The sequence below is a fragment of the Tympanuchus pallidicinctus genome, unplaced genomic scaffold (genome assembly GCF_026119805.1).
Source record: "Tympanuchus pallidicinctus isolate F22 unplaced genomic scaffold, pur_lepc_1.0 scaffold32, whole genome shotgun sequence".
In the NCBI taxonomy this organism is placed as follows: domain Eukaryota; kingdom Metazoa; phylum Chordata; class Aves; order Galliformes; family Phasianidae; genus Tympanuchus; species Tympanuchus pallidicinctus.
Genome location: NW_026294750.1, coordinates 1,498,553 through 1,522,044, shown reverse-complemented (window position 1 = coordinate 1,522,044; position 23,492 = coordinate 1,498,553). Strand labels below are relative to the sequence as shown.

The 23,492-nt window shown below is 43.4% G+C and overlaps 2 protein-coding genes across 4 annotated transcripts; both read right to left on the bottom strand.

Annotated features, from left to right (window-relative positions):
• Positions 1-28: 28 nt before the first annotated feature.
• CSDE1 (cold shock domain containing E1) lies at positions 29-17,861 on the bottom strand. 2 transcript variants are annotated; one of them, XM_052698512.1, is made up of 20 exons: positions 17,730-17,861; positions 14,054-14,468; positions 12,439-12,637; positions 11,715-11,824; positions 11,260-11,352; positions 10,609-10,706; positions 10,369-10,450; positions 9,900-10,028; positions 9,592-9,717; positions 8,563-8,775; positions 7,452-7,592; positions 7,205-7,363; positions 6,148-6,255; positions 5,145-5,320; positions 4,702-4,814; positions 3,831-3,950; positions 3,400-3,578; positions 2,604-2,767; positions 1,659-1,791; positions 29-1,327 (listed from the first exon to the last, which is right to left on the bottom strand). In XM_052698512.1, exons 3-20 carry the CDS (start codon positions 12,635-12,637, stop codon positions 1,280-1,282), a joined length of 2,391 nt encoding a protein of 796 aa, XP_052554472.1. In that variant the 5' UTR covers positions 14,054-14,468; positions 17,730-17,861; the 3' UTR covers positions 29-1,279. The 2 variants fall into 2 exon arrangements, with proteins under 2 accessions (XP_052554472.1, XP_052554473.1); XM_052698513.1 differs by lacking the exons at positions 11,260-11,352; positions 14,054-14,468; positions 17,730-17,861 and adding an exon at positions 12,873-14,009.
• A 673-nt stretch (positions 17,862-18,534) lies between these two features.
• SIKE1 (suppressor of IKBKE 1) lies at positions 18,535-23,390 on the bottom strand. 2 transcript variants are annotated; one of them, XM_052698518.1, is made up of 4 exons: positions 22,914-23,381; positions 22,566-22,708; positions 20,090-20,203; positions 18,535-19,705 (listed from the first exon to the last, which is right to left on the bottom strand). In XM_052698518.1, exons 1-4 carry the CDS (start codon positions 23,215-23,217, stop codon positions 19,616-19,618), a joined length of 651 nt encoding a protein of 216 aa, XP_052554478.1. In that variant the 5' UTR covers positions 23,218-23,381; the 3' UTR covers positions 18,535-19,615. The 2 variants fall into 2 exon arrangements, with proteins under 2 accessions (XP_052554478.1, XP_052554477.1); XM_052698517.1 differs by lacking the exon at positions 18,535-19,705 and having other exon boundaries at positions 20,150-21,513; positions 22,914-23,390.
• Positions 23,391-23,492: the final 102 nt, after the last annotated feature.

Below are 23,492 nucleotides of genomic sequence, written 5' to 3'. Positions count from 1 at the left end.
ACAAGAGACACGGGCGAGGAGAGAGGAGTTGTTCAAAATCAGTAAAACTTTATTCTATTTCCATTCTTTGCCATTAACAGAAAAAATTGGAGAAAGCAATGTTTGTTTTACAAAGATAATGCATCTCCCAGAGAAGAAAACCCTAAATTGAGAATAGAGGTAACATGAAAACAAAACAAAAAAAAAAAACCACAGTACTGCCCTCTATTCAAAGAAAGGAACTCCTGATCTTTTTTGGTAAAGTAATACTTAGACCAATCATTCAGTTTTCTTGCTTGATAAAGTGTGACTGGGGAAACGGGGGAAGAGGATGGGAGGTGGGGAGGGAAGGGGGAGGGAAGCACACAGACATCAACTATTTCACCTTGATGAAAGTTTCAATACAGCTATGGAAAGCCTAAGTATTTATTCTTTTACAGTACACTGGGTGCCGGCTGCAAAGAAAAAAAAAATGGATTCACTTCAGGCACAATTTCTTTCTTTGTAAATTTAAATCAGTAAAAGAAACTGGGTTTAGAAGCTGCAGTGTTCTAAGCAGCAGCAAACTTGTGCATTGTTTTAAATATATTTAAATTACCACACTGATGGCACACCTCAGCCTTATGAAATTCTGCACTGCAGGCATTTCAGAACACTACAAAAAATGTCTACCCCAGAAAGAGACTTTCACTGAGCTCTAACACAACTTCGCTGGCTAAAGGATTCAAAATTAAATGAAATATGAAAACAAAGTAACATCTAGCCATCATCTTAAGTTATCTGAATGTTCATACAGGTTTTCTATCAAACTGAACTTAGTCTCCACCCTCCTATGGTCCTCAGAATTTGAGCAGAGTGAGCAGAAGTGAGCTTTCCACATCCACTTCGAAGGAAAGACGTAACGCAACTGAATACTAAGGCATAGTAAAATACCTTGGCCAAGGTAACAAAGAAAGCATAGGTAAATGTAGTGCAGAATTCCATAAGGTCTACCAGAGTAGAGCTGTCTATAATGTTTACTCACATAGGCAATGTAGATTTGCAGTTACCAGTTGCGTTAAATGCACCATTCAAAACAAGCTTCTAAAATGTGATACTATAAGGCGCCACCTGAAGTTCTCCAGAATGCAACTGTGCATAATTTTAAAATGGTTTCATAAATTTATTTTAAACATAACATGAGAAGGTGTTAAAACTGGTGTAATAGCTTCTTAAAATTTGGAAGGGATGAATAGGGAGATATTCAGTACCCTTCATCAGCCCCCACCGCTTTTCATCCTTCAGGCATTGGCTTTGTTGATCAGTCTATAACACCAGCTTGACGGATCTTTCTCTCTGCACCAAATCCCTGCAAGGAAAAAAACAAATCTTTTAGGTCTGGCATCGTGCTTTAAAGCAGGCTTGTTTTGATCGTACCGTGTACAACATCAGCACGTGGCTAATTCACCATACTTGGCTTCAGAACCAGAGCAAGCCACAGAACAAGTTGTGGGGGTTGCTCTTCTGAAACTATAGCATGCTTCAGCTGCCCGAACAGCTGACTGAAGTAGTATAATCTCACACAGCAGGAGACTGCTATAAGGCAGTTGACATGTTTCAAACAGTTTTGACTTTCAACAGTAGAAACAAGTTAAACCACAAGCTGGTCATCTTGCAAGCCTGCCCTGTAGGTCACACACCTTTGAGTTATCCGGTCCCCTGGGCTGACGAAGAACTGTTAGACGAGGAGCATTGGCATCATCCAGATTAATGTTCTTTAAACGATTAACAAGTCTATCTGGACGTGGAGCAGCAACAGCCTTAGCGCCTTCACTGTAAGAAAGTCAATCACACAGAATCCTCATGACTTCCCAAAGATGTGCAAGCTACCAAATACAGTCACTTTCCCCATTAAGGCATCAGCACAGCCTGCTTTGTTTGTAGGCAGACCTTCTGGATGACAGTACGTCTGCTTCAAAACCATTGTTTGAACAACCACTGGATGCTGAAACAGCAGTAGATCAGAACAATATTCTTAGAAGGAGTATAAAGCTGCCACAGTCAGTATTAATACATGCATGACAGCATTCCCTCCATTTCTGTTGCCTTTAACTGAAACAATGTAAGTCTTGTAATTTGCCAGTACACTGCAGCACAGTAAGATCTCTGAAGACAGTTTTGAGAAAAGAACTGAACACTGCAATAAAACATTAACAAGATACCTTAAAAATACACACTTTAATTAACACAATTTAGAAGTCATTCAAAAGCAAAACGTGCCTATCCACCCTAGAAACAGCATCAAAGAAGACTAACATGCTTGTTTCTAAACAGGTAAATCACCAGACAGAACTACATAAAGAATTCAATTGCTTTTATCACTCGTTAATTTCTGCATAAAGACTATTTAATTACTTGTCTTTTTTTTTTTTTTTTTTTTTTAAATCCATTCTTAAGCAAAGCTGGACTCTCCTGCTGCACTGCAGGCCCTACAAGTGCTGGCACATCTCAAAGGAGAGGCTCTCACTGAAGCCAACCACAATTCAGAGCTCCAGTTGTAGGAACAGCTAGCTCAGTTTGAAAGCACTCTGTGCTCCATTGCTGATGAACTCTGCCAGATTAAACCAGTGATTGGAAATCCTCACCAGACACGCCACACGTTACAGGCACTGCATTTCCCTGTGCGCTGGTTCAGAATTACTGAGAACTCCACTTCATCCCCAGCTTGTAGTTCCACACCATCCTGTACTTCTTTGACATGGAAGAAGAGCTTTTTGCTGTCACCCACTTCATAGTTAATGAAACCAAACTGAAAACCAAAACATTATATAGTTATTTATTTCCCCTTAACCTAAGCAGGTACAATTATATAGTCATTCTATTACAAATAAACTACAACAGAATACAGTATTTCTACAAGTCTAGCCACTCCCCATGGGTTTCTAAAGGCACATTTAAACCCTGAGGCCTATAAGCAAGCTCTGAAAACTGCAAAAATCCTTTATTAAAGCAAGCTGCCAAAGCTTTATTCAACTAAAATATGCAATGCTGTACATTCTTTTCTAAACTCCACCTTTAAAATTACCCAACAGAAACAATCTCTTTTCTCTCTCAATTATTAGTGGCAGATTGAGAAGCCAGTTATTTTGATTTACTGCTTTACTGGTGCTGTGCCAAGGAAGGCTCTCATCAGGTATGAGGAAAAGTCTTCACCAGATAGTGATGGTGCACTGGAACAGGCAGTAGGAGCTCACCTTCACTAAAGCCACTCTACACAAGCCTGCATAAACCAGTCCTTGGGTTATGTAAGCCTAGTTCTTATTTGTTTACAATAAGAGTTTCTGCAACAGTTTGCTTCATAACAGACATTCTGCATCCAAAGCAGGTCCTGACCTTCTCTATGCCATCTCCAACAATTTCCCATTAGCAGCATTTGCTCACCTGGTCTTTCACACATTCCACAGTGGCTCTGCGGAACGGTGTGATGTTGACAGCCATTGTCTGCCCATTCTGACCAAGAACACACAGCTGGAACTTTACTGTCTCTCCCTTCTGCAGACAGTCACCTTTGTTTGCCATTCCAACAATTCCAAACGGATAGAATTCTCCTTTCATTTCACCTACAGAAGAGAACACACCAGATAAGATTAAGCCTTTTTGTTCTTGAGGGCATTTAGAATTTATATCTGGTATTTACTTCTATTGTCAGCTTACTACTGTGAATACAATCCTCATCACCCCTATTATCATGCAGCTTATTGCATTTCTATGCTTCCTGCGTGCCAGCAAAGAGCACTTACAGATTTACCTCAGATGAAGACTGTTTATTACAGTTATTAAAGCAAGCTTGAGGTAAAAGCACCAGGTCTTACCATCCTCCATGACTTCAATCATGCCCTGGTATTCAGTCTGTGTTGGATCTACGCTCCGCAAAGGACGAATTACTTTACCAGAGTAAACAGTTGGATCAGCTTCTTCAGTGATACCATTCACTGAAAAGAAAGAGACAGTGCAAGAATCAGGAAGTTCTTGTCATACTTCTTCTTTTCTGAAGGACTGACCAATTCACGTTCACAGTCTGCACTGCAACACGTTAATACAGCACATACAGAACTGGAACAGCTTTATATGTTCCCCTAGAGTTCCCCCAGAACTGGAACAGCTCTACCTCAGAAGCACATGGCAATAGCTTTTCTAATCACCACCACTGTTCCACTGCAGAAGGAGGAGGATACTAATTCCTCATGAAATTAGAGGCCATACAACTTGAAAAAGCACACTGAAGGATCTTGCTTCTCTACTGCTGTATTTCCAACTCCCTTTCATCATGCAAATTGGATAAGTATACATTTTGCATCCCCAAAATCCTTAATATCCACATCTGCAATTCCTACTGCAATTTTTTTTCCCCTCTAAGAAACAGCACAACTCCTAGAATTACTAGTGGCAAACTCATCCAAACTGGGGGGTTTTCTTCTATCCCTCCAACTAAAGAGTAGAGGCAAAGGTAAAGGAAGAGTTGCTTCTGCAAACAGTGCTCTTGCTCTGCACTTCCCTTTTAGTTAACACAGGAAACAGGCTTCAGGAAATTCAATGACATTAGTGCTTAGCAGACTTGACTACTGACCATCACATTAAGCATCTTCCTCTTGCTTTAAACTCCAACTGTCATCAGAACTACCAATTTAACCACCAGCATCTGTCAAGACCCTTTAAAGAAGAAATTACCAGGTACAGTCTTACCTGCATGCGTTTTGTTCACCTTTTCTGCACTAACTTTGTTTCCTTTGCCTTTCGACAAGCTGTATTCAACTGTGTCTCCAAGTTCCAGGCTATCAATATCACCACAGTACTCACTACAGGAAGAGAATCACATGCAAATTTCTTTCAGTTTCGTGACAACAGTAATGCTCATCCAACATTTACACAGGTTGATTCAGAACACATTTAACTGGTTCAGCATCTCACATTTCCAAGGAATTCAGGAAAGCAAAACTTTTTAAATATACAATTCAGAAACTGCATTTCTTAGCCTGAGATTCAGAAGCAGAGATCACAGAGAACGCTGACTAACAGAAAAGCCTGAGCTCAGCAGAGGTCATAAATGGAAGTTCAGACCCCAAAGCACGTGAACGTGTGAAGCAACAAACACTCATTCCTACAAAATGAGTGGAACTGTCACTCACCTGTAGTGGAAGAAGATCTCCTTATCATGATTGGCTGTTTCAATAAACCCAAAGTTATCCTTCAGGGCTGCCACGTATCCCAAAAGTCTCTTGGAAGTGTAATTGCGTCCAAGCATTCTGACAGAAACTGCTGTTTGCAGACCAGTTCTCTTCACTTCACAAACACTGAACTCAACCTGTAGAAGAGGTACGTGATGAATACTCCAGACAGGAAAAAAGCACAACCACCAAAAGCAATAAACAACAACCCAAACAAAGCTGCACTGCTGTAATCAACACCTAGGCTCTGCTGGAAAGGCATCTCCTCTCCCAAAACCATCTGTCAATTGCTGACATGTAGGACATCCAAAGAGTGGCAGAATCACAGCTGTAACACCTGGCAAGTGAGCCTCCAGCACTCTGCTTCTTCTACCTGTCAAATAGATTCTCTCTTACCTTTATGATTGACCTCTGCACTGTACATTAGCAGCTGCCCACTGAGACTATGCAGCTGGTTTGGCTTGCTCATTTTAGGTTTTTAATAACAATAATCACAGCATTCATAGCACAGCACCTGAACACCAACAGGTTTTAGGCTGCTATTCCAGATCTCTCAACTCTTTCCCCAGCATTATCTCTAAATATTTCACTCATAAGTGGATGTTCTCACTCTTCAACATCCACCTTGATGTCCTTATGTTAATCTCTCTCCCCTCAAGTATTCACAAGTGGAGTTGCCCACTGTCCTTATAAGCAAGTATAAGAATTCCTTTAATTAAAACAGTTTGCATAACAAAATAGTATTTTTATGTGTGGTATCAGGTTTCAAGATGTCTCTTAGTTACACAGAAAATAAAGCTACAAACTTAAGAGAAAACAAAGAAATAGGTGACTATGTAGATGCCTTGTTCTTCACTTGAAAAGGAAAACAAATCCAGAAACAAGGCAAAGAGAAGCTGATATCTTAAAAAAAAAAAAAAAAAAAAAAAAAAGTATTTCCCAATGGTATACTTAGTTGTATTGCCTTATCTCCTATCTGGGGATTAGCAGATCCTTCCACATCCTTGGCCTGGTAAGGAATGGTCAGTTTCACTCCACAGTCATCATAAACAATTATTCCATCTTCAGCTTCCTAGAGAAGGAAAAAAAAAAAAAAAAAAAAAAGACAGTCAGGTGTTTCATTTGTTTGCAAGCAAGCTTACTATAAACAATGCAAGCACTGAACATTTACTTGTTCTGCAACAACTGCAAAGTATCTGGTGAAAACAGACCAATACACACTAAGATGATCAAAAGACACAAGCTTTAAATGACAAACTGTAGCTTTTACCAGGCAGTGGTACTTTATTTCCTCTAACAATACTGTTTCCATTATTTACTGAAAGTTTATTCTATCCTAGTTTTAAGCAGCATGACGAAACAGAGCCTTAGGTTTCAACCAATTCCAGCACCTTAGCAAAAGGTTCTTCACCAACAGGGCAGTCAGGCCCTGGAAATGTCTCCCCATGGTAGCAGACATGGCTCCAAGCTGCCAGAGCTCAAGAAGCATTTGGACCATGCCCTCAGACACAGAGTTTGGACTTCAGGTGATCTGTGTGGAGCCAGGAGTTGGACTCAATGATCCTTCTGGTTCCCTCCCAACTCAGGCTGTTCTATGGTTCTACCTGCCACAGTAGGAGGTAGAATCTTCCCAAGCTCTTGGAAGTTATCCTCAATAGAAACATAGAATCACAGAATTGTAGGGGTTGGAAGGGACCTCCAGAGATCATCGAGTCCAACCCCCCTGCCAGAGCAGGCTCCCTACACCAGGTCACACAAGTAGGCATCCAAGCAGGTCTTGAACATCTCCAGAGGAGACTCCACCACCTCCCTGGGCAGCCTGTTCCAGTGAACACCACTAAGAGTGCTTCTGTTCTACTGTTTCAACTAAGTGAGCCCTCACTGAGTATTGTAATTAGCAATCCAACACAGTCCATATTTATAGAAGATAAAGAGTGCTTCAGAATGTTGAATTATAGACTTCAAAGCAGTAGTCTCTGCAAAGCAACAACACAATATAGTTACTTGTACTTGTGTACTACCTTCTCTTTGCCTTTATTTGGGCTAGTGGCTTTGGCTGGAGTGGCTTCTTTGTCTATAGTGCCCACAAAACGGTGATCTGATTGGGTGTGGAAAGAAACTGTGCCTTTTGGGAGTTTTTTAATCCTTATAGCATGATTTCTTTGGGCAGACAGCATATCCTGAAAAATCAGATCAGTGTGATTTTAGACAGACTGCATATAAATGCTTTTGTGAAATCCTCGTTTTCAAAGGAATTGTACCACTCACAGGAACCACAGTAAACTCTACTTCATCAGAAATATGGAGTTGGTTTCCATCCATAATTTCACTGAAGTGAAAGAACATGCGAGCATCCCTGTCAACACACTTAATGAAGCCAAAGCCATCTCTCATTGCAGCAATCACTCCCTGTAAACAGAAGAACAGTTACAGTTTTACTTTGTGAACATCTGTAGAAAGACAACGATGGAGCATCTAATAATCTGAACACAAACCTCAAATTCTAAAAAGAAAAAATAATAACAAAAATACTTCTCAATAAGCTTCCTTGCAAACGGTGGAGCCAATGGTTACAGTCAATCTTAAATGCAAGCAAATCCTACTTACCTAATTTTTTTCTACTTGCTCCCTGATTCATAAGTAGTAAAAAGTGAAGATGAATTTAAGCCACAAAAGAACTAAGAAAAGCCAAAGAACTGGAAGTTGCTGCTATACACACACACAGGTTAGATTTTTTTCCAGCACTTTACCAGAACAAAAGATGTTCTTTCATAATAAGCACAACTATCTCAGTCACTGTGACCCATTCACCAAGCATAGAAGCTTCACTGCACATGACAGAATTCAGCTCTTTATCATCCTTCTGTTTGATCCTCAGGCAGAGATTATACAAAGATCAATTCGAACAGAATTTCAACAGTCCTGTATGTAGTTAGCATGCATGCTCAATGAATCTGGTCCTCCTAAAGTAAAAGATGGCAGTTGAAGATCAAGATTCAAAAGCTGTACCTAGTTACCTCCTCTGATTCTTACGACTTTTCGTTGCCTGAACCAGAGCACCATTAGGTTCTTTCAGTTTTCCTAAGATGAGTTTTTAATTTCTTCATGCTGCATGACTGCTATGTCTGCTATTACCAAAGAGCAACCCACTCCAAGAGATACAACATATTTGCTTTCCTAGGATGATTTAATTCCCCGAGTAGAAAAAGTGCACAGCATTAATTCAGTTTTCTGCCATTCAGGCACATTTGCACATTTACTGAAGATCTGACTTCAGACACGTCAGCAGACACCAGCAATTTCTATATTGTTTCAGAAACTGTTTTTCACCTTAATTTCCTCTCCTCAACAAGAAAAACTATTAAAAATAGATACTTACCATTTCCCTAGTTTCATTAGTAAACTGGAAAGTATTGGGGAGAACCTCAATATTGGTGGCTCGTTCCAGTTTGTCACGTCTGTCTGTCGAAATATTGAATCGAACGTGGTCACTTTCCAGCAAAGTCACCTTGGATTTTGTATCTTTGTCTCCAAATGGAAGTTCTTTAGGAATCACAAAATCAACTTTGATGCGGCCAGGTAATGGATCATTCTACAAGACAGAAAAATGCAACAGAAGTCAGTACATCTACAAGTCTCAGCACTGAGCATTTGGGTTAGGAAGGCACCATGTGGTTAGGAAGGCTCGAGTGACTGCTCCCAGATTACACTGCCATGACTACAATTTCACTTAGTTTTTACTTTACCTGTCCAATGCACTGAATTGCCAACAAAACTAAAAATTAATGTTGAGAATGAAGTTCATATCCATACTTACCCTACTTCTTACTGTTGAGTGTTCAAACACATAAAAAACATTCCCCTATAGTCTCCAAAATCCCAACCAGCAAAACAAAAAAACAAGGATGCAGAGTAGCCTGAACACTTTAGAGAAGTTTTTGTGTACATCCTCTAAGCCAAACGTTAAGGGCCACACAACTCTTCTTCACAACCAGATTAACTGCCAATGCTCACAGAAGCCCATAAAGCAAGCTGTGTTTTTGCCTTAACAGTCTTCTTTGTTGTTGTTTTTTGTTTGTTTGAAGACAGCATCTTTAACACCCCCTGTTGTTCAATTGGAAGTACTTCAAAGTGTAAAGATACACTTCACAAAGCACCACTATTGTGTATTACCCTATTTCCTGGACCTTTAAATTTTAGTAAAAAAAAAACCTGCTTCCTGTGACTGCTGTCAATGGTTGGCACAAGTTAAGCAGTCCAAACTTCCTCTCCTACTCTGCAGCCATCTCTGATGCAATGCCTAACAGCAGACTTCCACAGAGAAAGGAGAACATTTGTACTCTGACTGGAAGTCAATGCAGTATTCCCAATTCAATGCAATTCCCTTAAATTTAATACTGAAACACACCTGGTTTTTGCTGGGTACTTTTGGAATTACTTTGGTTACAGTTCCTTCAAAGTGTTCTATGCTGATGTCTTCAAAGATGACAGTTCCTTGAGGCAGCAGTCTTACATCTGTTGCAACTTCTTTACCCTAAAAGCACAAAAATCAGTCAAACAGCCCTGAAGAAGGGATAAAAACAATAAGATCATTTTCCTATTAACCCTGCTTCCCCCCACCATCCCCCACCCCCCTTTTTTTTTTTTTAAGTGGATTTGAATAAACAGGCAGCTGTCCAGGATCTTGTCTTCAATTTTTACTGGAGTTCATCTTACATTTCTGTCTTTGATTGTAAACTCCACATCATCACCAGGCTGTAAGGCTTCTAGGTCACCTTTAAATTCACTGTAGTGAAAGAATATCTCCTTCACGACATCACCCCTCTCAATAAATCCAAAGGCTTCCTAAGAACAGAAGAAAGCATTCAGTAGATTGCCTGATCTCTTCATGTATTATTAACAAAACATTTTACACATTCTAACAATAAGACTCCACCACTTCAGTACAGCAACCTTGAGTGTATTCAGCTCACACTACAGCAAATGCATTACAGGAAACAATTAAACTTTCCTGTTTTCAAGGAGTGTGTGTACTCAAGATTAGCTGTTTACACTGTTTGAGCTAGTTTGCATTCACACTTCCAAGATCTTAATAGCTCTTAACGCACTCAATTTACTATTTAGAGAACTTGACAGGAAAGCATTCCATCTTTTAATAGTATTTTGAAGTTGAAACATCACTTACTTTCATGGCACAGACTACTCCTTGACAACGGGCTTGTTTCTTTTTTAATAGCATAATGTTACGAGCACTTACAGCACCAGTACTAAAGGGAAGAAAAAGAACAAAGCTGAAATGGCTGAAAACCAGAGGCAATGTTAAGATTATATTTCATAATGTCATTTCAGTTCTTGGAAAAGGCACGGAGTGCTGCCCGACTACTAAAAGAGAAAGCATGAGATCAGAAACACGGCATCAACTTACTGTTTATTTGTATCAATTACAAAGTTTATTTTATCTCCTGTTTCCAGCTGAATATTTCCTTCAACATCTTCTGGAGTGTAAGTCAGGTAAAATACTTCCTGTAAATTAACAGTGACTAATATTATTCCTCTTGTCAATTCAAAGGATGATTAGCACATTTTTGTTTAGAAGGAACAACTGGTTTTATATCAATGGATTTAGTGAGAAAACTGAAAATGATCAAACACGGCATGCAAAAACATTCTTTCTTCCATTGGGCTGTTTTTAAAATTTGGGCTGAGTCTGTAGAAAGCAACTTAATTGAGAGGTTTGTAGGTGGCCATCTTGAAATGCCAACTTCTAAACTTTCCATGTTCAAAATAAGGATAGGTGAACGTTACACAATCCAGCTTCTTTAAGTTTTAAAACAGAAAAACAACTGTTTGGCTCTACACTGAGTTCCCCATAGAGACAGGTGGGCAAGCGAGCTGTAAAATTAACATCTGCTTGTAGCAATTGCTTAAGTATGTTTGGTTTTGGGTTTTTTTTTTTGCTAAGAACTACAGTTCTTAGTGTCAGTTGTCCACATTCAAGCATGTGTTGTTTTTTTTTCTGCTCACAGACCACAATTATAGATCAGTCAAGAGTTCAAATAAAATACATAAGCTTTACCCCATTACGTTCGTAGCATACACTCCCTGTTGGACTCTGACCCGGGGCAGCTGGAGATTTACTCTCTAAATTGTGAGGAACAGCACACACAACCTACCAGCCAAAAAAAAAAAAAAAGAAAAAATCCATGGCGAGTCATTCCAGGAGATGCAGCGTAGAAAGCAAAACGAATCTCAATATCCTCTACTGTACACCTGGGGATTAACTTCTAGTTTAAACCACCAGGGAATGTCATGCTGTAACATTTCAATCTTATGGAGCATCTGTTGCCTTGAAGGGTTGCTTGGAGCAAAGAGCTCACAACAGAAACTCTAAATTTCTACTAGAATAACAAAAAAAGATTTCAGTGTAACTGAATTCTGTATGTAGTTAGCATGCATGCTCAATGAATCTGGTCCTCCTAAAGTAAAAGATGGCAGTTGAATGCATAGAAAACAGACATCATAGCCACTGACTTGTCCATTTATTCGTTCTTCAGGTAATATTTCTGGTTTGATCTTCACTAATTTAACAGCAATGGGTTTTCCAGTTCGGCGATCAGAAGACACTTCAAATTCAACATCATCTACAAAACAGACACGACAGTGACATCACAGACTGCAATTTTTAAACATTACTAATTGGTTCAGTCTGACAGTTCACTGCTCATACCTAAACTCAACCAAGTAAAGCCTCTTTTCCCTAGGAAGGATGCACCATGTGCAGTTGCCCTGCTGTACTTCCCCCATTCTTCCCTGTGCTCACTTAGCAGCCAACCTCACACTGTAGGAGCTCAGATTATGTAAAACTGCTACTGAACAGTCTATAAACTTCATTACTACAAACTACTAGCAGCACCCCTACTCTGCAAGACAAACATCTTCCAACTAATTCTCAAAAAAACCCAAAAGCTAAGTACATGAGGCACTTCCAGTCTAAACGCTTGTTTCCACCTTAGTTTTGCAGCTTGGCCTTCACACTGTACACCTTTATCAGAACAGCCACATTTGCATTAAAACATGCTGAAGTAAAAACCAAAACTCTCATCGGGAGTGGCAGATGATGAATTCAGTTGATATTTTAACTCATTCATAGCAACAGAACGCATCCGTTCATGCCACAAGATAAAGTGATTTCCTATGGAAAATAAAAAAGACTTGTTCTCATTTGGTAGAGAAATTCCAACAGCTGTCTAATTACCTCCTACTTTGAGCTCCTGTAAGTTGCCATTATACTGTGAGCAGTGGAAGAACAGTCTAGCCTGCCGTTCTGAGCACTGAATGAATCCATACGAAGTCAACAGTTTCTCTATAACGCCAGTCTCGCGCAGCGCGGCCGAAGTACCATTGGGGTACCCGTTGTGTCCATTGTTGTGGAGAAGGTTTGGATCAAAGCTCATCTATTCAAAGGAAAACAGCAGAAAATAAACCAAACAGTACTCACATCTCCTTTCACTACATAAATATAACAACAGACAAAGAGCTTATGGAGCTGATGGTAACAAATCCTGACAGTTTTTTTAAATAGAGTAAAAAAAGTGCTCAAGTTGTCTAGGTCTTGGAAAACAATCCTTACAACTCAGACTGGCAACGTATTGCATGTTGGTTCTTGTCACCATCACATACAACCCTCACCTTTTGAAGAAGGCAGTCCGTAGTACAACCAAAGAAAGGAAGAGGCCCTCGTGGGAAGGCTGACATGTTTTGATTTTAAGCCATCTTAGAGTTCAAAACATTTTTGGAAATTAAACCAGCCCTGCAGGTAAAATGACTGGGGGAAGGGAATGTGATGTATTATTAAACTCATTTGCTGAATAACAGGTTGATGGTTTTGCCTATTACGAAAGCTCCAATCAGTGCTACACATGCTTTTTGTGAGTCATGGACAAAATCATCTCTTCACATCTCCAGTGTAAGCTAAGCACACACACACACACAATCACTCCCTGATAACAGGGAGCATAAATAACAGCTTACTAACAAAATCTACCTCAAACCAAGTTCAGAATGGCCAAGGCTCAGGGTTACAAAACAACACTGCTAACTCTTGCTCAAACCACTACTGATCAGAGCTGACCACAGATCAGCTAAAGCCTGACAGCTGAAGTTCAAGGAGGGATGCACTTCTCAGGGTGACACTAACATCTACTGTAGAAAGAAAGGCAGGGAATGATGCTATCAGCACTCTTTCTAGATGTTGCCACGTTGCTACAGCTGTTCAAACAAAGTAATAGAGCACAACAAAAAGCTACATATAAATAAATTCAGGAAAAAAATTAAAAATCAACTTCTGCAAAGTGATAGATACAGAAAAATGGAAGCATTGTCATGAAGCTTTTCCCTAAGAACCAGCTAGCAGAACAGTTCTTTAAGAACCTTCTAGGAATAGACTAATTAATTAATGCATGAACAAGACTTGCTCAGACCTGAAATATAATGAGTACACGCTGAACCACAACTAGCTGTGGTGCTGACTACCAACAGTTTACTCACAATAGCTGACCCATCAATTAACAAACCTTGGAACTCCAGTACTTGGAAATAAAAAAAACAAACTGTACTAAAAGACTTAAAGAAAACGGAACAGAGATTGCAAACCAGTGACAATAGTGTAAACTTTGGAAATAAAAAGGGACTGTAATCACAACACTGCTACTAAAATAAACACGAAACTGTAACATAGGTATCACCAATTCATCACACTACCATCAAACCAACAGAATAGCCAAAAAAACCAACATCACAAAAAACACAGCCTCCTGTTGTTGTTTGCAGCTAAGTTTGGAATGCTGTAACTACACAGCACACGCACAAACCTCGCAGTGATATTCAAATATTGCACTTTCAGTAGTATTCGCCGATTCTTCTGCTTCAGTACGAAGTTTCAAAGGATGAAGACTGCTATTGACACAGAGAGAGAAAAGAAAGATAGAAAGAAAAAAAAAAAAAAGAGAAAGAGAGAGCACACTAATAAAGAATACAAGCGCTGCTGCCCTGGGCAGTTTCAATACAGCACTGGAGAAAACAAAGACTACTAGCAGCGTTGGGACGTGCTCTTTTGAAGCTGTTGAGTAGGCACAAACTTCTGGTTTCAGATCAAGCCTTGTGTCTTCAGTGTAAGTTTCCTCTTCTTTGGTCTTGAGTTGTTGTTACGATGCGGTATATTCTTTTCCTGATCTGAACTTGAAGCAGCAGTTTCAGGTGGTAAATTCTGTTCTGTTTCACTTCATACTGGAAAGACAAAAACGAAAAGTTGTGCGCTGAAGTATAACTTTAACAGAAATTACACATCAGCCCTATGTGGGTGCAGATCCTCTACTTCGATACCATGGGTTTGATTCAAATTAGGGGAAGCTGGTTCATGCATTTATTTTGTATTCCCATTTTCAGTTCTGATTTCCCAAGAAACTCTACCTCCATACCAGCGATACACGATTTCTAATTTTAAACACTTCAGATGCAGTTACACATTCCAGGAAAGGTCCCAGTTTGTACCAACTAAAACAGCAACTTCATTTGGATGCAAGCTGATTTCACCAATGTAAGGAACCACTACTTCTCAATTTACGTTGAGCTCTGAATTTCCTTTAGTGAATTATGAAGACGGAACTGCAGACTTGGAAAAAAGGAAAAAACAAACTTATGTGACTACAAAGACACCCTCACACTTATTGCGGTGAAAACGCTGACTGCAGTTGGCCAATACTGAGAACAGTTCTGAACCCCCAAAGCTTACAAAGGATGCACTCAAACTCAACACCTGTTTTTCACTGAAGTACTTCAATGACATCCTCCAAGAAAACATCTTCCCATCACTCTTAGAACAACTCCGGGCTGAATAAGTCTTCTTGCAGTATTGCACATACGCAAAAACTAAATGAGGGCAGAAATCCATGCCCAAGTACAAACCAGCACCCAGAACAGGCTTGCAGTGAAGGACTCAAGTGCAAAAAAACTGAAATAAGTTAATGCAAAAATAAAAGACTCAGCACTGTTCTCACATATCTCCCCTCTAATATTCAAGCAACCTTTATCATAACCCCATCCAGGATAAGGTAAACATCCCTCAGTCAAGTTCAAGAGAAATGAAGCAGGCATGCACTGCAGCACAGGAACTGCACGGAGACACCTGGAATCTCATCATTAATATTCACACTTCTCCCTCATCTGATCAGACCAAAATCATCAGAACTCTTCCAGCACTACAACTTACATCACCTTTTGTAGCTTTCAGGGCATAGAGTGTATATCTACATATAACAATCAAAATATTTCTGTCTGCCCAAAGATAACTGAAGTAACTTTCATCAAGTAATGGCATGAACCATCAGCTTGCTCCCTAACAGCAGGTTGGACTCAATAAATCGTTTACTCTATTTCGGTCATTACAAATTGAAAAAAAAAGAAGAAAAAAAAAAGCAGGGATATCAAGCCTGCAGAAGTTAAGTAAAAAGCAGTGCATGTATACCTCAAATTCTTTACTTTTTAAATGCAGCTACTATAAATACTTCTCCAAATGGTAAACACTCTGAGCAGGTGCCCAGCCCCCACATCACACTGGGTTCTGAATTTGTGTATCTACAGCAGAATTGGTTTGTGCAAGGACAAGGAGGAGGCAGGGCTGGAGATGTGCTGCTCCTGAGCTCTTTCATTGTGGATTTTGCTAAATGACAGCAAGTTGCACAGCGCTGCTCACAGCCTGAAATGCATGCAGACTCACAGCAAAGGCTGCCAGATGACAGACACTTGCTTTGGTTCTCATTTTCTCCACAAGCACAGGTATGTAACCACAATAACATACCTTCATAGAAAGGCCTGGGTTGAAAAGGACCACAGTGATCATTGAGTTTCAATCCACTGCTGTGTGCAGGGTCGCCAACCAGCAGCCCAGGCTGCCCAGAGCCACATCCAGCCTGGCCTTGAATGCCTGCAGGGATGGGGCATCCACAGCCTCCTTGGGCAACCTGTGCCAGTGCCTCACCACCCTCTGAGTAAAAAATTCCTCCTAATATCCAACCTAAACCTCCCCTGTCTCATTTGAAGACCATTTCCCCTTGTCCTATCACTATCCACCCTCATAAATAGCCATTACCCCTCTTTCCCCCTCCTGTTTATATGTTCCCTTCAAGCACTGGAAGGTTGCAACGAGTTCTCCCAGACTTCTCCAAATAAAAATCACATTCCACAGACCTCAAGCACAGGCTAACTCTCTCTTAGGCACGACCAAACCTAATGAAGACAAAACATTGTATTTTTAGTACGCAGGCACAGCGCAGCCACCAGATATCACTGGGAAACAAACGTGCCCATCTGAGGATGCGTGACGTGTGAGGAGCGCCGCGTGCCACCTCCTGAACGCTGCAAACAATGCTGACAGCAGAGATACTGCTCTGATATTCACCAGATCGCCCACGGCACTCAGATATTTTAAGAAATAAAAACTCGAAGAAAATATCAGCGGTCATTTTCGTGCATTTAAGCAACAACCCAGAAGAAAAAAAAAAATAAAATGAGAACGGGACGGTCAAGCTAGAGCGAGTTCTGTCTGAAGGATGGAGAGCCGTGTTCCTAAGGGGGGATCTGACAGGGCTGGGACGCGCAGCGCCTAGGAGCTTCGGGAAAGGCCGCCGGGCGCCCCAAGATGGAGGCGGCGGAGCGGAGCCGAGGGGCGGCGCCGCCAGCGGGGGCTGCGGCGGCCCACGGCGTGACAGCGCGGGATCGAGCGGGGCCGGGCCGCCTCCGGGCCGAGGAAACGGCGGGCGGAGCGGAGGGCGGGAGGCAGGGAGAAAAGGAGGGGTCGCCCTGCCCGCACACAAAGGGGGGCGATGGCGGCCGCTCCCCCGCACACAAAGGGACGGAGCCCGGCTCTGCAGCGGGCGGGGCCGCGCGCGCGGCACGCCGGGAGCTACGCTCCGCCGCCCGTCCCCCGCGCCCGCCTCCGCGCCCGCCCCGCAGGCCCGTCCCCGGCAGCCCAAGCGCCAGGCGCCGCCCGGGGCTCGCCGGGACCCGTAGTCCCCCCTCGGCGCCGCCCCCGACCGGGCCGCGGCCCCCGACCTGCAGGTCCCGGCAGACCACGCGGCGGAGCGGGCGCGAGGCACGCCGGGAAGGCGAGTCCCGGCGCCGTCACGACCCCGCCCCGCAGCCCGGCGGGACCCGGCCCCGCGGTGGGGCGGCTGCCCGCGGGACGCCGGGAAACGTAGTGCGCGCGACGGCACGGCCCGACGGGCCCGAGGCCGCCAGCGCTTCATCCCCGGGGACGGCCGGCTCGCCCCGCCCCCACACGTCCGTCGCCCCACGTACGCGGCCGGGGGGAGGCCCCGGGCGGCTTCGCCCCGCCGAGACCGCCGCGACAGGAGACGGCCGGGCCGCGGGATCGAAGGCGGCCCTCCGCCTCTTTCGCCGCTTCCCATAGACCCCGGTTCCCCTTGAGCCGCGCGGGTGCCGTGCGTCGCAGCGCCGGGCGCCCTTCGCTCCCCACCCCGCCGTACTCACCCCAACAGCTCAGCGCCCCCGCTCCAGCGCCGCCATGAGCAGCACGGCACCGCACGTAGGAATAAATCCCGGCCTCTCGCGAGAACGTGGGGCGGAGCCGCGTCTGCGCCGTCGCCGTCTCCGGCGGCCGCATGGTGCGCATGCGCGCAGGCTGGCGGCCAACGGCACCGTCAGCACGGCGCATGCGTCGCAGCTGGCCGGCCTCCGCTTGGGACGGGCTGGGAGCTCCGCGACTGGGCGGGCGGGGAGAAGAGCTGACGGCGGCTTTGCCGGTCCGCCTCCCTGCCTTGCTGTACTCTGTGCTGGGCTGCGGCAGCTGCTAAGCGGGCAGCGTGGCTGCTTCCCCACCGAATAACATGGAGATGGTGGTGGTGCAGCTGAGCCAGTTCAGCTGACTGGATACTAGCGATAAATCAGCAACCCTCCTCCTTACAGGAACGTTAACCTGCACTTGGTAATTGAGGTAAAAACACACCACCACAACCATTTCAGAGAGCTCAAACACACCATTTTTGACTCAAGCAATAAAGTAAAATGAGAGCAAGATGCAGCAGCACAGTCTGAATTACTGCCATGCTTCACAGAACAGAATACAACTGAGAAAATGGTGCCTGTAGTTTTTTTTATTATTATTATTCCCTCTTAAAATATTTTAGGAAAGAATTTTGTACAATGTTCCTAAACAGAAACCCCCTTCTACCAACTAAACACTTTTCTCTGCATATTCCAAATTGTCTCATGATAAGATCTGCCTTCTGTATCTATCAAAATTCTTGCACAGATAAAAACAGCATAAAAAACATAATATTGACAATTGGATGTTTACTGTTACTGAAGTATTTTCCTGATCGTTGGCAAGAAAGACCGAAAAAAAAAACCCATTAAAATGCCACTGAAAGCATCACAATATTGATAAAATCCTGCTACACTGCAACTTCAATTTCAACCAATATAGGATTTTGGAATAACTAACATCTGTCACTAGACTTACCTGCAACGTGACATTAAAAACCTGTCCATGTGGTTGGTTTTGGTTTAGTTTGAGGCACACCTCACCCTTCCTGAAATTCAAAGTGGTGGGAGGCCAAAAAGCTTTGATCTGAAAGCACTGTATTCTCTGTAATAGAAACTACCTTGATGTGAGCACACTGCTTTCAGATCAGCATCCGTACACCTCAAAGCACAGGTAAAGAAAGAACAGGGCTGCCTACAGCAAAAAAAAAAAAAAAAAGCCTCATATCTGCAATAAAAACATGCTGATGTGTGAGGAAGGGTCATTCTCACTGGTCTTCTCTAAATCAAGGCAAACTATACTCCTGATGTAAGTTAGTAATTAAAGTGCTCTGTTGGCCATCTGATATTCTGGCTCTTAGCAGTTTTTCATGTATGAATGTTACCAAATACTGAGTGTTGGGTCTTCAAAGCAAAGCAAAAGCTCCAGGTGCCCACTCTGTGCAGACAAAGCAAGATGTGAACCTATCATTTATAATGTAGTTTTTGAATTATCTTATTCTTTCCAGCACATAAAACAACCAGAATCTGCATTACGTTTGCCAGATACTGATGAGGCAGTTTTAAGTGACATCTGCACAGTTGGAATTACTGACTAAAGCTTATAAAAAATAACATTCATGAGATAAACTGCCACAAAAGAGTATGCACCAAAAGTACTTTGTTGTTACACATTTGTACGCTGCAATTTATGACAGAGCAGCAATGCAAGCCTTTGTCATCAGGAGTGTGTGACTTCAGAATAACGAAGAAAACAGGTCACACATTTGGATAGGTAAAACAAACGTGAAACACCTGAAAGAACAAGTTACAGATCATCCCTGTTGGGTGGCTTCGTAACAGTCTCTGAAGTCAAGGTGTGGATATGTTGTGACCTAAGCCTCACTGTCACGCATATCTTCTCTCCTGACCTCAAAAGATTCTTTGCTGATTGACAATAGTTCACGTAGCTCTTTGTTTTCAAGCTGCATAAATAAATAAATAAATAAAATCAATATTTTGGCTGAAACAGAGATGAGCTAATCCACAAAATTACAGACCTTTAATTAAGTAGCCCCGTACCTTCATAGCCTAATAGAACTCTAATTTTATAACCCAAACATTAATGCAGTGTTACCAAGAGGTGAACCACATCATTTAAAGTACACCTTTTACTTCTGGCTTTATTATTACAATGACAGAAATACAACGAATTTGAAAATAAACAGAAAACATTCTTTGCCTCCCAACCTCACCCACCATCCCCATTTTTTATTGTTATTAAGTACCTGACACACACAATCAAACTCTAGAGCAAGTCCAGAGCTCCAAAAGCTTTATCTGTCCTTAACAATGATATGGGCTCTTACCTCCAGCTGAGCTAGTTTCTCCTGAACCTTAAAAAACTGATCCTCATCAACTTGTACAGCTTTTCTCATCACTTCACCCATCTCACATATTCTATCTATTTGACCTTCAATTTCCTGAAAGACATGGAAAAAAAACCACAGTTAATACATTCAGGCAAAAGCAGTAGCAATATATTCCTTATGAATCATTTACTTTCATCTCATTAATTCTGGACTACTTTCCTATTTTGAATTTTAATATTTTTCTCCCAACCACTCGCAATCCTCCCTGCTTATGCAACATTTTAAGATAGCATCATGTACCTTACTGTCCACTATCATCAGCCATCAGTGAAAACAGTGAGCAGAACAGTCAGTGCTGCACCTTCACACACATGGAAATCATTTCAAGTATGACAAGGACTAAGAGATCAGATTCCTGCTCAAGTGAATACAATTAGTATACGGCAATTTCTACACTGCCTTGCTAGAAAAGCTTGACTGGATTTATAAGAACATCTGACACACATGCAAGTAAAACTTTAACACTGAATAAAACAACAAACCAAAAACAAAACCACTGAACAACAAAGACGACTGGTATCTCCTGCATTAGTTTCCAACAGAGTCTGTCTAGAAATACTCCCAGTCCTTTGGTAGTTGCCTTTTTTTCTTTTTAAAGCTCAGAAATAAGTGTATAATTCACACAGAACTATTCCAACACGTAACACAACGTTAGTTCTTATCTGAAGAACATTCCATTTCCAAAATAACATTCGTAGGGAGGAACTCATGCATGTGAACACAAACATATCAGCCATTCACAAAGAGTTGTAAAACAAGGATTTAGAAGCCTCTGAAGCATTTATTACAACATAATATGATATCACAAGGCACTGTGGGAAATGTCACAGTTTTATGGGGTGTGGTTTCCTCTCAATAAATGCCCACAGTTACTCTGCTCTGCCTGTGGAAGACAGATGTGCCACCTTAGAAGAGAACCCAGTTTTGAATTCCAATATTGAGCGAACATGTAAGCAGATCAGAGTACCTAGAGAGCTGGAGGAACAAGTTTACATCATCTGAGAATGATGTGTCTGTCAAACAGAAAGATGGTTAAATAAGAATGTCAAATATCAAAAGATATTAAAAGGTGGTGTCTGTTCTCTGAAGTCGTGTGTGAAAGTATGAAAGAATTCATAAACTTAGTATGAAGTACAGAAGATTTTGCCTTAGCATTTCACAGAATCACAGAATTGTAGGGGTTGGAAGGGACCTCTAGAGATCATCGAGTCCAACCCCCCTGCAAAGCAGGTTCCCCACAGCAGGTCGCACAGGTCGGCATCCAGGTGAGACTTGAACATCTCCAGAGAAGGAGACAGTAGTCTTGGTATATCCCACCATGGTAGAAGAGGTTTCTCCAAAGTCTTTCCAGCTTTGTATTCCTGTGCCATTACAATGAAGCAAAAAACAGTGATAGGGAACGTTAGAAGTTCTGTCCAAATTATAAGTCTTCATCAATAAAGCAATCTGTGCATGTAAGCAAGCAATGGAAGACCCCTAATCTGCACAAAAGAGAGTTAAACAAAAAAACCCGCAAGATAGGAGATCTTGTTAGGTTGAGCCAGCCTGCTATGTTCTCATCACATAAACATGCATTATAAATGCATTACAAATGCATGTTTATGCAGTAAATACCCAACAATAACCTTTAATCACATACCCTACATTACTGCATTATCAGATATCTAAATGTAAACCAAGAGACAGTTATCAGCAGTCACTCCTTGGCCTCCTGAAGACACTCTATGTCACACACAGAGTTACACACATATGTTAGGCTGTTGTACTGCCTATCTGCATTTAAAAGTATTCGGAAGTGATCACTTATTAAGCCCTCAGAACACCTCAGCTTACAGGGATTTTGGAGGCTCTTTTCCCTTTGTTACAATTGCTCAACAGTAACAATAACACCTCTGATGTGGTCCTCTTCAGTGAACACAAAGCCATTCAGGGGGAAGTTCTTTCCTATGAGAGCAGTGAGGTGCTGGAACAGCTGCCCAGAGAGGCTGTAGATGCCCCATCCATCCCTGGAGGTGCTCAAGGCCAGGCTGGATGGGGCCCTGGGCCGCCTGGGCTGGTATGAAATGGGGAGGTTGGTGGCCCTGCGTGCAGCAGGGGGTTGGAGCTTCGTGATCCTTGAGGTCCCTTCCAACCTGGGCCATTCTGTGATTCTGTGATTCATTAAAGCTTAACCCAAGGAAAGTAACCCAATGCACACACAACAAGCCTTCACGTGGGCAACAAAAGGCTTGTGCTGGTCAGGATCCTCTATGACAACCATTACAACCCGGATGCTGTAAAAAGAATGCAGGGAAAAAATATACTAAAGGAACCAGAGCTTCAAAGAACACATCCTGGAGCACAGTAAGGCCATGAAAGGAGACCAGTAAGAGAGCAAGTTTCCTATTCCCCCTCCCGCTCCACCCCACCTTACCACAGAGTTGGCCTGATGAACTTTCAGGACCGGTTCCGCATCTTCACCTTTTCTCCCTTGCAACAGCTGCAACATCTGCTTTCTGTACTTGCTCATGATCAGCTCTAACGCATCCTGGTGCTCCTCCAGAGAGATCCACAGCGCTAAGGGACACGGAGCGCAGCACGGCGTTACCTCGGAGGCCGCCCGGCTGCCCTCAGCACCGCTCGGCGGCCCCACGCGACCCCCCGCCGCGCTGACAGCCGGCAGCCCGCTCGCACCGTTCCGATAACAGCCGCCCAGCGCAGCGCAGCGCAGCGCGGCCCCGGCCCCCCCCCTCCTCCCCCGGGCCCATCCCGGCCGGCTCACCGCGGTTCTCCTGCCGCAGGTCGCGGATCTGCGTGTTCTCCTGGCACAGCAACATGTGCGGCCGCAGCCGAGAGCCGTCCGCTCCATCCGCCGGGAGGCTCCGGCCCCGCCGAGAAGCGGCTGTGGGCGCCGCCGCCGCGCTGCCCTTCTCGACCGGCGCCGCGCCCGCCTCCCTCATAGCGGCCACGCGCTGATGCAGGACGGCGGACTGATCGATGAGCGACTCGGCTGCGGTGTCGTGCTCCTTCAGCCGCTCCAGAAGGGTCTTCGCGTCCGTGAGGATCTTCTCGATGGTGCAGGTCATGATGAGCGCAGGGAGGGCCGCGCTGCTCACTCCCGCGGCGGCCCCATGGCCGGCAGTGCGCGCCCCGGACCGCGCAGAGGCATTCCGAGCTACGAGCCGCGAACCACGAGCCGCACCGGGAGCTCCGCCGGCTTTTCCGGGCCGCGCTCCTCGCGCCTCAGCTGCGCATGCGTGGAGACCCGGAGCAGCCGCTGAGCCCGCGGCGCCGCCTGGCGGCCGCACTGACCACCACATCCCCGCGGGGTGGAGGGATGGAGGGATGGAGGGATGGAGGG

What these genes read in the sequence shown, in the direction of transcription:
- SIKE1 (XM_052698517.1), bottom strand. Translation starts at nt 23,217, where the DNA reads ATGACCTGCACCATCGAGAAGATCCTCACGGACGCGAAGACCCTTCTG. An exon ending in CCTGCGGCAGGAGAACCGCG is followed by an intron (nt 22,709 to 22,913) that starts GTGAGCCGGCCG and finishes CGTGTCCCTTAG; the next exon opens with CGCTGTGGATCTCTCTGGAG. An exon ending in TTCATCAGGCCAACTCTGTG is followed by an intron (nt 21,514 to 22,565) that starts GTAAGGTGGGGT and finishes GTAATGGCACAG; the next exon opens with GAATACAAAGCTGGAAAGAC.
- CSDE1 (XM_052698512.1), bottom strand. Translation starts at nt 12,637, where the DNA reads ATGAGCTTTGATCCAAACCTTCTCCACAACAATGGACACAACGGGTAC. An exon ending in TATGCTACGAACGTAATGGG is followed by an intron (nt 10,707 to 11,259) that starts GTAAAGCTTATG and finishes GTTAATTTACAG; the next exon opens with GAAGTATTTTACCTGACTTA. An exon ending in TGTAACGTGTGGCGTGTCTG is followed by an intron (nt 1,792 to 2,603) that starts GTGAGGATTTCC and finishes ACTTTCTTACAG; the next exon opens with TGAAGGCGCTAAGGCTGTTG.